The 15,664-nt window shown below is 31.0% G+C and overlaps 1 protein-coding gene across 1 annotated transcript in view; it reads right to left on the reverse strand.

The window, feature by feature from the left end:
• The window catches only part of LOC145673505 (transforming growth factor-beta-induced protein ig-h3-like), a gene marked incomplete in the record, with an annotated part of 40,577 nt that overhangs the window by 11,375 nt on the left and 13,538 nt on the right, over positions 1 to 15,664 (reverse strand). The window contains 5 exon segments of the mRNA XM_081743277.1: positions 1,982 to 2,198; positions 2,916 to 3,050; positions 3,501 to 3,667; positions 6,951 to 7,045; positions 8,605 to 8,735. Of these exon segments, the coding sequence (XP_081599403.1) occupies positions 1,982 to 2,198; positions 2,916 to 3,050; positions 3,501 to 3,667; positions 6,951 to 7,045; positions 8,605 to 8,735 (745 nt within the window).

A 15,664-nucleotide genomic window follows, 5' to 3' on the forward strand; every position in this document is an offset into this window, starting at 1 on the left:
TCCAATAACAAATAATTTCAGTAAGCGGCTCTTTAATCAGGCATCGATCGAGCCGCTAGTGTTTGTGTATGTGTGTGTGTGTGTGTATGTGTGTGTATGTATATGTGGATTCCGGCGTTTATTAACCTTGATCGTCAGATTGTGTCACTGTGCTGTCGGTGTTTTTTAGTTCGCCAAGCCTTTATCATTACTGTCAGTTTTCATATCAGTACAGTGTTTTCTGTTTTCTAGCAAGTTACATGTCAAGGTTGCACAATATTACAACTGTGTACTTGCAGGGTACTACACTGTAAAATGTTCTCAAAGTCTAGCACGAGTTCTTCAAATGCTAATGAAACTAATAAACATAAGCATGTGATTCTCACTATACAACAAAATTTAGAGATAATTACTTTTCTTGAAAAAGGGGAAAACAGAAACTTCATAATGCATGATTTCAAATTTTTTTTTTTTTTTTTTAATGATATAGAAATGACGAAATACTTTATACAGTAGGATATTTATACCGTCTGCACAGTTCAAAATATGCGTAAACACATAAAATACACATTTTAATCCTTTGGAGTTTTGTCTAGAGTGATTCATTTTTGGTGTTTCCGTTAAAACTATATTAACATTCGAGAGTCGGGCAAAGTCGCTAATCCGGGACGACTGTGGTGCCCAACGTGCAAGATTTAAAGAGCGCGTACTATTATACAATATTTATTCAAGTTAACATCTTTGAGTTCTTTAAATTAGGTAGTAGCTTACAGATTACAGCGGTCTCTCGTTAATTCGAATTTCGATATTGGATAGTTTGAACAAACGTTTATTCCCATTGAAACTGTATTGCAAACATCGTCGATAAATTGAACTTTTGAATCTTCTACGTGAATATTCGAAGTAATGCAGCACTAGAGTTTGTAGTGTTGGACAGATAGCAAACAGAAGAATGCAGTTTCAACTGATTTTCAATTATCCATAGATAGATGTAGAGAAGAGTTACATAAAAACACAATCCATCTGATGATGAAGATGAGATCGACGATGACGTAACGAAATAAGTGTGCTAACCTTATTTGGAGCTTCCGAAATAGCTGAATTCACTAACTTAAGATTTATTGGATGTGAACTAAGTATTTCACGCAATAAATAAAATTGAAAACATTTTGTTGACCATGTAAAAAAAACTATCAAATAAAACTAAATGAAGATGTCGAATTTCTTTAAGTGAGAACAGATTATTAAGGTTGTTACTCGTAGAAATGGTTCTCTGTGTTAATGCAATGTATTTCATACTCTGTACTTAAGTATATTTTGTATTGTACGTGGAGCCTAATTTATGTGCAAGCAAATATCGTATGTTTGTTTGCAGTATTGTATCATATAAATAATATGTTCCCTTAAAAGTGAAGTCTACTGCATATCTAGGTATAGTAGTTCTGTTCACTTAATTTTAGGTATTTAACAATGCATATTTTTGGATAATTCTAACTTTTCTTGTGTACCCTTGGACTCGGAATTAAAAAGACATCGCTGTATTTTACGTACATTTATGCATTATATAAACACACTTTGTTATTACTTTTACCTATACTTTGATCATACACTCATTTCTGGTTAAATGACAATAATAAATTTATTTTCAAGATTGGAACAGAAATATGTACGAATTGTGTTGTCTCACAGTTTCCAGGAAAGAAACATGGCTATACTACAGTACTTCATCAAATAATCTGTTATTTTTTTTAAAGTAAAATTTACTTGAGGAGATGTTTAAGAAGGAAAAAAGAGTACATTACAAGAAGCTAAAAAACACAATTGAATATATTATATGTATTGATGAATAAGTAAAGAGGACATGTTGGTAGATTTTACGAGAGGAAGGCTAATAAACAATGGTAGGTATTGAGGTAGCAAGATGGAAAGATAAAAAGCACGACTGAATGCAAATAGCAATAGAAAGATACGAGTTTTTTTTTTTTTTTTTTTTTTAACTTACATTTTTTCAGTATTGTAAATTGTGAGTCCTTGGCGATAAGATCTGCAATAGTGTGCTTGACGGGTCTCATCACATGGTTAATCATGTGGACAATTCCGTTAGTTGCATAGTTGTTAACTGACGTTACACGAGCGCAATTGGCAGTAACAACCCGTTCTCCTGGTCCTGGATATACGTTCATCCGAATAGTGCTATTCATGTTGTCACTGTACAAAATCTGTAACAAGTACAATATTAATTCTGTCAATGCATTATAAACAAACTACCAATCTTTTTGATTACGGAAATCAAGTGTATTGTCACAAGCTGAAACATATCATTACGATAATAACAATATAATAACATTATTACTATTAAGTGTTTTACTAAAATCTATATTACTCATGTTATACAAGAATCGAATTTACAAGTCATAAATGAAAATTAATTAATTAAATAAATAAGTCACAAAATAATCCTAAAATGTAAGATAATAGCAATATAAAATACTCAAATGAGATGGCGTAATTAACAGTCTAGTAAACTATAATACACTACACAAAGATAACGTAAAATGATTTCAGCAAACATGTATAGAAGATTGATATGATCATTTAACAAAAATCCTACTATGCACTTGACTCTACAAATACATTTGATTTTTAAATCATGAACCTGGTAATTACTAATCTTCTTTTGTATGAAAACATGAGAACACTCAGCTAACATTACTTATGACAATCATTAGATCTTTGTTATTCAAATAAGTCTCGTATTGATACTTTCGCTACTGGTATTTCTGATATGATTTCACTTTAAAGCCTGAAATGTCATTTAATTAGAATTTTCGAAATTTTCTGTATGCCTGTTTCTTTCCATAATAAGAATATAGCAAGTACAGCAGGTTCCCGTTTTGCCTTCCATGTAATAATACTGATATAATTATCATGTTTACCTGTTCATTTGAGATTTCATTCAAGTCCTCAAAGCCTGGAACCATGTGGCCTAACAGGACTTCCTTCATGGTGGTACCTCCATCAACGATGGAACGTCGGGCACGGGCGGGTGGTACGTAGAATTCAACCTGATTCTATAGAAATAATAAAAACAAAAAAAAATGTAGTAGTATGCAGAAGTTTTCTTTTTATTTTATAATTAGAAATAGACAATTATTTTAAATAGAAATCAGCTTCTTTAAGAGAAATAGATACGCATTTGTTGAATGAAATATTTACCTTAATTTCTAATATTTCCGTTTACTTAGATTATTAGTTCAAACGATCATTAAACATGAATTCTACTTTCATAACTTTACATAAATAAAATAACATTAAAAATAATCTTTTACAAGAACTATTTTAAATGAGTATTTCTATAATATTGAGTATTACAAACCAGTTTTAATTTTTCAATTATTCCATCAGTCATTAGAAAGCATGCTCCCCTGATCATGTTTCATTTATTTCACATAAAAACAAACATATAAGGGTTGATATAATATACTTATTCCTCTACGCTGAAAACAGTCAGTTATACTTACTGCTTCTTCCAAAGCATCTGTGAAATCTCTTACAGCCTCGTCTGAAGGTGCAAACACAGTGAGATTTGTGGAGCTTATTTTCTCATCTAAACGTGAAGTTCTAAGGAGTTCGACAAAATCATTGGCCCCCAGATCAGTGACGGTTTCACTTAAAGATTTCAATTTCACTGCAAGATAAAGTAATTGTATAGTGAATACTAAGGGTCGATTTTGTGCTTTATCAGTAACACACTAGATTATATAGGCTAGGGAATAAATATTGTACACACGCTTTCGTCTAGTTTCGTTAATATTTGAAATACTCTAACAAGCGAGTTTCGTTTTACAGTGCAAAACTACGGTAGACGTCCAAAGTATGAAAATTCAATACTCAAACTTGTAGTAGTGCATCTATAGCTACTGGTTGTAATAAACGAATAAGATTTATATATATATAAACTGCTTCTCGGACGTTGAATTTATATCAAAATATCATTACTCGCTATTTCTTACACTTTTGCTGTATGGAGATTAATATTAAAACCAAAAGTGGTAATTGATGTCTCACTTCCGGTCACAATAAAATGAATAAAATAAGAGTTGAAAACTATTATTGGCACTGAACTCATATCGAAAAATTACCTGTCGTTAACTATTTCTGTTTTATCCATTATACAATCAATTTTATAACCAACAAAAAATCGTAGATTTTTACCACTTCCGGTTTTAACAGAAAAAAATTTGAAACAAAAACCCTTGATAAAAACCACTTCTCGATACGTCTGACCACTTTTGCTCTATGAAAATCATTATTGAAACCCGAAGTACTAGTAAATGTTAACCAATCCCGGTTTCCGGAGAGTGTTGCAGGTGATGATGGTATGTTTTTCTTGAGACACTAAAATGATCGCATACATATATTTTTAAAAGACACTCTATGCTATCTGTTACCTTTTCTGATCGACAGCAATGAACATTGAAATCGAAAATGGTTGATTTGTACCACTTCTCGATATCTCTTACCGTGTTTGCTCCACGGAAATCAATATTGAAACCGGAAGTACTAGTAAACGTTAACCACTTCCGGTTTCAATAGAGTGTTGAAGGTGATGATGATATGTTCTCTTTAAAACGCTAAAACGATTGCAAAGAAAAAACGCTCGTAGCTATCATTTACCGTTTCTGATCTACAGCAATGAACGTTGAAGTCGGAAATGGCTCATTTCTACCACGACCGATTTGAATGAAGGTTTAACAAAAGAGACAGAATTTATTCTTTGAGCGCTGAATCGATTACAGAAATGGAATTGAAAATGATTAACTTCTATCACTTCGATTAGCCTAGAATATGTAACCTATTCTTGTGACGCTGAATCGATTCCAAAAAGCAGATTCTTGATATCATTTACCATTTTTGTTCCATGGAAATCAGTATTGAAACCAGAAGTACAAAGTACTAGTAAATTTAGTAGATTGTTGCAGATGGTGACGATGTTCCCTTAAGACATTAAATCGGTTTTCGTTGTCTATTACCGGTTTTGATCTACAGCAAATAATATTGAAACCGAAAATGGCTAATTTCAACCAGTTCTGTTTGAATGAGAAGTTAATGTAGGAGGTGGAACCTATTCTCGAGACGCTGAATCGATTGCAAAAAATCGCTTCTTGATATATTTTACAGTTTTTTGGCCTGATACTTGACAGACAGACATATGGACATAGTTTTTCTACAATTACTATATTTATGCATAGCATAGTTTGGAAGTCTAATAATAAGATTAGTGACGAAACATCATATGAACCTCTTAATTACTCAGAAGATGAATTAATTTGAGTTAAGATAGGAAATATAGTTTATTAGATCACTAAACCACAATAAGAATTATCCAAATATTTAGTCTGATTTCTCAAATTAGTATTAGGTTGGTGCAAATGAAATGTTCAAGCCAACGTTTGGGAAGCTCACCTCAGCAACACAACATAGGGATGGACTAATAACACGTCTAACACCAGAAACTCAGTACAAGTCATGCAAACTGGTTATGGTACCGAGACACTCACGAGGTTATGTGTTATCGAATTGGGTTGTATGAAAGTGCACACAATTCCAAATGATTTTTCTCTCGTCTTCGAACTGGCACATTCTACATGGCAAGCTCCCCTCCCCCTCCCCAAAAATCGCAGTGCGTTTCAATCAGAAATGGCGAATGAATTCACCATTTGCCGTTGGTTTGTCAAATTTCGTTCCAGTGATACAAAATTGTAAAATGACCAAGTGAGTACCGACTGATATGTTTGGATGAACTCCTTAGGAATACCATGGAAAAGGACTCTCAGAAAAGTATTCGTGCATTTGAGAGTTAGGCATACAGCGTACCACTATCGTTTGGCGCTCGGCGGCGGCAGCAATCGGTAAAGTGAAAAAGCTGGACTTAATGAATGCTGCATGAGTTGATATCGGCAAATACGAATCATTGAGTACAGTTCTCTGAGTGACTAACCGGTGCCAACCGGAGTGTAAGAAACCTGCATCGGATTGTACTTTTGATTTAATAATAATAATAATAATAATAATAATAATAATAATAATAATAATAATAATAATAATAATAATAATAATAATAATAATAATAATAATAATAATAATAATAAAAAAAAACATGAACCTGCCATGTCAACCATAAACGATCAGGACAATGCTTGGTTTATAATCAACGTCCAGGACGATTTCCTAAATCACCTCTCCGCCTACAGAAGATGTTGTTGCTGGTAAGATGGGTGTGATTCATCATCACTTTCTCGCTGATAAAATAATGCTGTCGCACAAAGGACGGCTTTCCATGAGTTACAATATGAGACCTTTCCCCACCTATCCTCTGATACCTCTTCCACTGACCACCAACTCTTCCGGTATCTCTTTTACTTCTAGGAAGGAAACACCTTCCCTCATTATTGGATGGTGCAACGTGCGGTTTAGTACTTCTTCGCAAAGCAAACCAAGTATTGTAATTTTTTTCCTTCCTTTAAAAATGACACAGCTGCTTTGGACATTTCACTCACACCAACTTAATATTTCACAATTATTTCATCTGAAGAATCGATTTTCTTAGTCACCCTATCAATTAGTTAAGATATTACACTAATTCTTTGAGCTCTGTATTTGGAGAAAATTGACAGGATTTTGATACTACATAGTAAACAAGAGTGGTGTTACTTCAACACAATGGCACTGTGTTACCTAAGTTGAGTTAAATTTTGACACACACTTGGTATTACTTCAACTCCATCATACTTTTGAGTAAACTATTCAAATGGCAGTCGTTAAATCAATTACCTGATATGGTTACCTTGAGTTTGGAGTTATTAACTGAGAAGAAATTAAATATGAAATACTACGTGATAAAAATTTAGAACTACATAACAAATCACATTGAATTCAACTTATTAATATTAAATCTACAAAAATCTTACTTTCTGTACATCCTGGTTTTCCTTGCACTCTTCGGTGTCCATAGCAACATTCATATGTAACAACGAAGGTTTTTCGTATCCCATGATTACGAACTCTGGAAAACAAAACAGTATAATTATTGTAAAACATGCCTCTCTCTCTTTTCAAGATGGAACAGATAGGAAGTATTTAGAGCGTGCAATGCACAAGAGAATCAAATCTACTTTTTGATCTTTTTCAACATATTTAAACTTTAATATCTTTATCTGAAGCTCTTTTTAGAGCTTAAAATATTTATTTACAAATAATGTAAATAACTCCTGTACGGTAAAAAGAAACAAATGTTAATTTTTCTCTGTAGTTAAGCGCTCTGTATAAACTTTATTTTTCTCAAACTTCCACGATGTGGCTTGTGCTCTGAACGCTGCATTTACTAGCTCTTGTGTGAGCATACGGGACCTTATAGTCTCTCTGTCTCTCTCTCTCTCTCTCTCTCTCTCTCTCTCTCTCTCTCTCTATATATATATATATATATATATATATATATATATATATATATATATATATATATATATATATATGTGTGTGTGTGTGTGTGTGTGTGTGTGTCTTATTTTTTCTTAATTTAAGATAATTACTTCCTTAAGGGCATATTTGATAAACCCAAGATAGGCTAAGGGTCTTTGTGGATGACAATTGATAATTGCAGAAAAAAAACAGTTTGATCCAATGTATCTACGTTGTATAAGGTGTATTTACCAACCATTTTCCGTAATTTATCCAACAATTTCAACCTCTCACACCTAATCTGAATATTACTTCTTTCCAAAGGGATTTCGTTGGTAATTAAGTTAGTTGGCAAATGCTCGGCAACGTGGTCAATTACCACATAGGGTCTCTGCTGGCAGTTGGCCAACCTACCGTTTGATACTGTCTATATTGCTAGGATTCAGATCTGAATTACACAATGGAAGCATTACTAAATATGCGTACAGAAGACTTTATTTTATAATAAATTATTTACATAATACTTTAAAATGTTTAACAGATTTAATATGGTAATATTGAGCCCTAATGCTGTTTATTTTTGACAGAGCATGAAGTTAGTCTTTAGATGTATATAAACTTCGAGGGCATGTTTCTGTTTATTGTTTATTACTTCAATATTTCGATTAGTTTCCATTTATTCTCCTTTCATCCGTAATTTTAACCTTTATATTTATTAAATGTTTACTTTAAAATTACATAATAATAATATTTATTATTATTATCAAATATACTTTCATTTGTTTGTCATTTTCTTTAAATGTGTTAAGTAATGGAAAGGATATAATAAAAGACACAAATTGTTAAGTTTGTAAAGATCCACTAAGACAAGAAACAAAACTATTGTATAATGAAGAATAAACAAATAAAAGTAAACATTACTTTAAGTTATAAAGAACAATAACATTTAAATAAACAATCCCATTAGTTACAACTAAATGCTAACAAGAAACTAAACAAACTATTGCTAGAAATAATAGCAGGAATTAAATAATAATAATAATAATAATAATAATAATAATAATAATAATAATAATAATAATAATAATAATAAATGAATTCTCTTAATTTAGTGTCGATAAAGGTAAATAAAAGAGAGAAAATAACGTCTTTCAGTGTATATCTTACTTTGTGGTGCAAGTGTATTTGTTTGGCGTCTGTTGGCAGCTAGAGAAGTGGAAGGATCCAAATACGTTTCCAACATCACTCTCGGTTTCATTCCTCTGTTGATTTTCGTCAATTTCCTCTCGGGTCACACAGACATTGGGCCTGTAACAACAACAATAGTAAAATGTAAGAACCAACTTATATAAATCACAATACGAAATATTATTTTATAAATAGCATTCTAACACAATGATTCAACATATCTTAAAATTAGACATTATCATTTTTATCAATTAGATTGCAATGAATCATAAAGTTTACTAGTACATTTCAAAAGTGAAATAGTGAAATGTTTAATTTAACATTCCGCATTTATGCTCTGTAGTGTGAAAGAGACAACATGAAAATGGAAGTGAATAATTATGAAATAATTGGTGGAATGAGAATGTGGGAGGAAAATAAAGACTCAGAGAACTTACGATCACCATGTTGTCCTTCACAAATTTACATGGCCAGAGATTGAACCAAGAACCCCCTCTCATGAGAGATGAGCGCTCTCCCACTGACATTTCCAGTACGCTCTAGTACGTTTCCATTGTGTGTACTTCTTTATTCAGTTTATTTTTATCGCACTAATGAATTTTATTAGAGATTTATTATTATCAGACCTGGTATGACAGTTTTAGGTGCAGTTTAGATATGACGGAGATTTTAAAAAGGTTTTTTTCTGTTCTGTTTTTTTCTCCAAGTGACCACAAGTGATCAATATCACTTTCCACTATTGTGTAATAATAATAGTTCGTTTTCCGCAGTTATGCAGGTCACTTTTTGAAAGTTATTTTCCATACTCTTACATTTTACTTTATGAAACAATGCAGTTTGCAAATAATAGTTATTATTATTATTATTATTATTATTATTATTATTATTATTATTATTATTATTATTATTATTATTATTATTATTATTATTATTATTATTATTAAATGGATGTCCAAAGATTTTAAGTCTGTTAAAACATGCCTTATTCTTTATTATTCCAATGTTAGAAGTCATCTTGAATATTGTTCAATCATATGGAATAGAAATATAGATTATATATCTACTACTCTGGAGACAATTCAAAATTTTTTTCTTGCTTGGTTACGCTGCAAGCTTAATTGTTATGAAGGTATGTCTTTGGATGAAGTTAGGATGTCCTTAGGTATGTTAAGGTTGTCTGAAAGAAGGGTTATTTTTGATCTTAAAATGTTACATTCAATTCACGGTAATTTGAATTTGTTATCAATAATAATTCTGTATACAATTAGTTATCATATAAGAAATCCGAAAATATTTAAACCCATTCAGTTTCTCAATGATGTTCCTTTGTATAAAATTTTATCAGTAGCCAATGATTTTGCCAGTGTTATTGACATTTTTGATCATAATTTTTAGTAATTTACAAAGACAGTTATATAATCATTTCATTATCAGCTGAGAGTATTATTTTCTTTTATATAACAGCATGTTTATTTTATGCATTATTTTTTTCCTTTTCTGTGCATGTATCATTTGTATTTTATAATGTATTATGTTTATTTTTGTTATTTCCATGTTATTTGTGTGGAAATTGTAAGTGGGCAGTTCTGTCTGTAATTTCCAGTATGCAATAAAAATATTATTATTATTATTATTATTATTATTAAATTTCTTAAATTAAATTTCAGTTAAATTAAATCAGTTAAATTTCTTAAATGCAGATACAGCTCAAGCTCAAGGTGAGTTATATGACTATGTAAGAGCTGACTTTTATCAATTATACGAGGACATTAAAAATGAGATGAAAGTAGATAGGTTTTCAGGAAATGTAAATAACAGTACGGTATTATTGCAAGATTGTTTGGAAAATATATTGAAAGCAAATGTACCGAGAAAGCATATTATACAAAAGAAGAAATACAAAGCTCCTTGGATTACTAAAGAGTTAAAAGCATTAATTAATAAAAAAACAAAATATTTTGTAAAATTTAAGAAAACTGGTAATTTAGTCATTTATGAAAAATTTTCGGTTTTAAGAAAAAATGTTAAAAGAATGTACAATAAACTTAAAAAATGTTATTTTGAGCAATTGGAGAATAGTATTTGTACCAACAAAGTGTATTTTTGGAATAACTTTAAAAAGTCTCAAGACAAAACTGAACCAAATAGAATTTTGTTCAATGGTACCACCATTACAGGGACAAAGCAAATTGCTGAAGTTTTTAAAGATGTATTTTACAATAATTTTAATTTAAAAGTTAATACCCTAGATTGTGCTGTAGTTAGTAATCTGAACAGCAATAATATAACGATTCCAGTAATATGTGAAAATGATGTTACTGAAGTAATAGGCAAACTTCGGCCATTAGCATCTTCAGGACCTGGGAGCTTTCCAAATTATATCCTTAAAGCATGTTCGAAAGAAATAGCCCCAGTCTTGTCAAAAATATACAATACCTCATTAAGAACAGGGTCATTCCCATCTAAATGGAAACATGTACATGTGGTACCGGTTTACAAGAATAATGACAAGTTAAATCCGAACAACTACAGGCCGATAACCTTATTGAACATATTTTCTAAAATTTTTGAAACCATCATTCACAAACACTTGTTTTTTAATGTAAAAAATATATTGCAAAAATCACAGCATGGCTTTTATAAAGGGAAATCAGTTGTAACCAATCTCTGTGAAATAACGGATTTTATCTACTATGCAATGAAAAGTAGATCACAAACTGATGTCATATACATTGACATGAGTAAAGCTTTTGATTCAGTTGACCATAGATTGCTGTTAAAAAAACTGTCAAATACAGGTGTAACACCCTTGTACCTGAAATTTTTTGAAAGATATTTGACTGGTAGAACATACCAAATTAAAATTGGAAATGTCATGTCAGATTCAGCCAGTATTAGTAACGGTGTTCCTCAAGGTTCTCCTCTGGGCCCATTACTTTTCTCTATTTTTATTAATGACTTACCAACAGTCTTAAATCATTCAAAGGTTTTACTTTATGCTGATGACATTAAGCTTTTTAGTGTAGTAAATAATATTGAGGACAACGATAGGCTACAAGATGACTTAAATAGAATCATTATGTGGTGCAAGGATAACGGTATGAGTATCAATTGTCTGAAAACTAAGTGCATGACCTACAGTAACAAATCGCAATACTATGTAAGTCAATACGAAATACAAGGTACTGTAATACAGAAAGTTGACACAATAAAGGATTTAGGTGTAACATTTGACAGGTCACTAAGCTTTGGTGATCATATACAAAATGTATGTAATGAAGCAAGAAAAATAATTGGTTACCTGTTTAATCAATGGCCTGCTTTCTGTCAATCAAATACATATGTACTCTTATATAAATTACTGGTAAGGTCGAAACTAGAATATGCATCAGTGACTTGGAACAGCCTAACAAAAACTCTCGTAAACAAACTCGAGATGGTGCAAAAGTGTTTTATTAGAATACTTTGTTTTAAGTTAGGACGTGACTATTATTCTAGCACATATGAACATTGGATAACGTATTTTAATTTGGAACGACTGGCTGACAGGAGAAAATTGATTGAATCTGTATTTGTAGGAAAGTTACTTGACAACCAATATACCTCAGACTATATTTTTAAAAATGTTGATTTTAAAGTTCCAACATATGGTACAAGGGCAAAAATTTTATTGCAACCGCATAATAGAAAACATATTTTAATCTGTAGGATTTTAGAAAGCTATAATGAATGCATATCTTAAAATATGACTTTATTTTAGAATTTTAAATATACGTAACTTAGTACTTTTTATTTTTATTTTATTTTATTTTATTACTTTTAACTTTTGACACTTCTTTGTTTTAATAATTGACGTACACTACACTGTCAATGTTTTTATTATTAATAATTAATGATATAGATGTAATCATAATTTTATCACTAGTATTATATATTCATTGCTAAAATAATGTAGAATAAGACAAAGTGCTGTATTTTTGCTGTTCTCAGCACGTAAAATAAAGTTTATTATTATTATTAAAATAAAGTTTATTATTATTATTATTATTATTATTATTATTATTATTCAGGACTTAACATAATGGTATAGTTCAGGTGGGCTATTTTACTGACACCCAGGATATCATTGCCATATTATATAATTTCCAACTTTTAAGATTATTTAGAACGATATCTGTTCATTAGAGAGCGACCGAAATTCAAAGCCAAAAATCTGCGGTCGACCACTATCAAAACAAACTTATGAAGAAAAACAAAACACGTACGGACACTCTTCACGGTGACCCATTGTTCAACTAAAAAGTTAAGTAGAACCAAGGAAGAAGTAAATTATCTATAAAGTGAATGATACATTCAAGGAAAAGGAGAAAAGAACACAAACAAATCGCTGACATAGCTTCTTAAATGTTTTTATCATGTGAAAATTAATCGTGCAGAAAATAGTCTGTGGGTATTCAAATATCGAAGAGGTGAATACGCACCATTCAGCTAATATCATGCATATAATGATGTTAACTCCTTTGCTAATTTCACTTATTCTTTATGCATTTTTTTTACATGGATTCTGGAACACTGTAGCCATATTCTTGTGAAAGCAAGTCATGAAATCTTTTGAAGTTAGAAGTCATTCTGAGAATAGTAACTGCTAAAATATAACGGAATGAAATGTGGGTCACATACATTCATTTCATATATACACACATGCTTTGAGTGTGACCCAGAATGACTGGAGATACACAATGAGTTAAATTTTTAAGTAAATCAGGTTGAATAGTCTTCCTTAGTTATTAACATTTATTTTCATGGGATTTTCTATGCATATATTTTTATTTAATTTTTTCGTCAGTTTGTGCCGCTCCTAAACTTCCGAACTTAAAGAACAAGGAAGGATGATTGTGGGATTCACCTGGTGGGACTAAGGGAATAAAATATTATGAACTGAATGGTATTGTAGTTTGAATCTTCTGCTTAAATTCTAGAAATATCTTCCTTGAATTTTCAGCAATATTCTTCAGTATCCTATATAGGTAATTTCAATAACATTATTTGAAGTGTCTAATATTTGAAGAAAGAAATATTAATCTAAACGAAATACACGCAAATTATTTGTAAACTTTCCCTACATGTAGGTATTCGATCCATAATTAGACAAAGTTTAGCTAACTTTGTAAAATTTCAGGAAAAATATAGTAGTCATGCCCCCTCCCCGCAAAAGGGGCAAAACTGTCCCCTCTGAATTTTCGAAAGGTACCGGTATTCAGTTTTTTGGAAATACATGTTAAAACATAGTAATTTGCTCTCACTTTTTATTTACTGTAGTTAATATGGATATATGCATAGATAACTGTTGAATTATATGATATGCAATGTACACACGTTCATCAAAGTGTGTGTGTTTGCTACCGTGCTTGTGAAAAAATCTGCGGGCGTTCCGTCCACAGTTCATACTAACTGTATGCAATTTTTCTTGTCACGTATATTCTAATGAAACGTAAACGCATTACAGTGCTAATCGTATTGAAAGTACATCTATATGAAACATTTTTATTGTGCCCAAGGAATGTATTCCTGAAGCTATAACTTTATTTTTATAGAGAAAAATATAATGTAATGCAGTGGCGGATTCAGAAATTGTTTCTGAGAGGGGCTGGAACAAAATAATTTAGAAAAACAGCGGAACTCATTTTTTGCTACTCAAATTTGATAGTAATATTAATATATAATACACTTGCGTATAGTTAAAAATAGGTTAGTTCATGGAGCCAAAGAAGTAGCGTTACATGATATTCTACGTAATCTATTTAAAAGGTTTATTTTATTAATATTGTTACATTGTTCAGTGTATCTCATTGTAATATTTTTTTCTGTTTTCTTAATGAGCTGGGATTTTTAAAAAAATCTTCGGAAGATACATGAAATATTTTGTAACAAGGAATACACATTAGAAACTGCACGACAAAACAAAACTAAAAAAATACAAAAATTCATATATATATATATATATATCTTTGTTTCAACCATACAGAAATTGCAATCTTCTGAAATGTTTCTGGGGTGTCTGTTTACAACTTAGTTCGCGATTTGGCTGTTAAGGCCATCCATCGGCTCTCGTCATTCAAAAGACCAGCAGTTAATATCTAAAACCAAACACAAGCCTTTATCATTCATTTGCATAATTCATGATGAAAATTTATTTATTACTCCAGCAAAATGCTCAGCACTTTTAGTGTGAATGACTTCAAATAACTCTTGCTTTAATGTTTTCGAGGGGGAGGCTTCAGTCCCAAAGTCCCCCTTTAAACCCGCTAGACAAAAGTATAAAATTAAAAATTTTCTGCACCTATTGTCTTTGATATCTGTTCTCATTATTATACATAAAATGCGAAGTGTGTTAACGAAGATTTAATCCATCCATCATGTGATAAAATTATCTCTTAGAAAAACAAGCTTTTATTACGAAAATATGAAATTAGATTAAATATTTCATTTTAGCATTCCCTTTAGCTTTTATATCGAATTTCAACGACTAATATATACGTATAACTCTACATTAATCAAGCAAGTGAAATATCCAACATTGTTACTCACACAATTGACTGAACAAGCAAAACTACAGCAGCAGGGCTATTTGGGTAGCGTATGCACCTTTGTCGTGGGGTACTCGGGTTCGCTTCCCGGCGGGAGCTTATGAGATTTGAATTCGACGTTAAGCTGTAGGTCCATGTCTCATATAGTTTCGCTGCTGAACGGGACACTAAACTCAAATCCATTTCAATTCAAAAGTGCAGCAGAAGCCATGATTTTATATATTTTCAGTTTTTACGAGCATTTTAATTCGTTCTCATATAGTCTATCTTTCGAAATACTTTAATGCATAAATTCTTAATTTTACGCAGATTATCCTGTTACTAGAGGAAAAATTCTATTGTATATGCAGTATTAGCGTTAGATCATGTATAATACTATGTTAGCTATAATTAATCAGAAAACTATTCTTCAAGTTTACCGATTTTTAATATATATATAAGTATAGCCAGTC

Source organism: Thermobia domestica, chromosome 2 (assembly GCF_964235325.1).
Source record: "Thermobia domestica chromosome 2, izTheDome1.hap1.1, whole genome shotgun sequence".
NCBI classification, from domain to species: Eukaryota; Metazoa; Arthropoda; class Insecta; order Zygentoma; family Lepismatidae; genus Thermobia; species Thermobia domestica.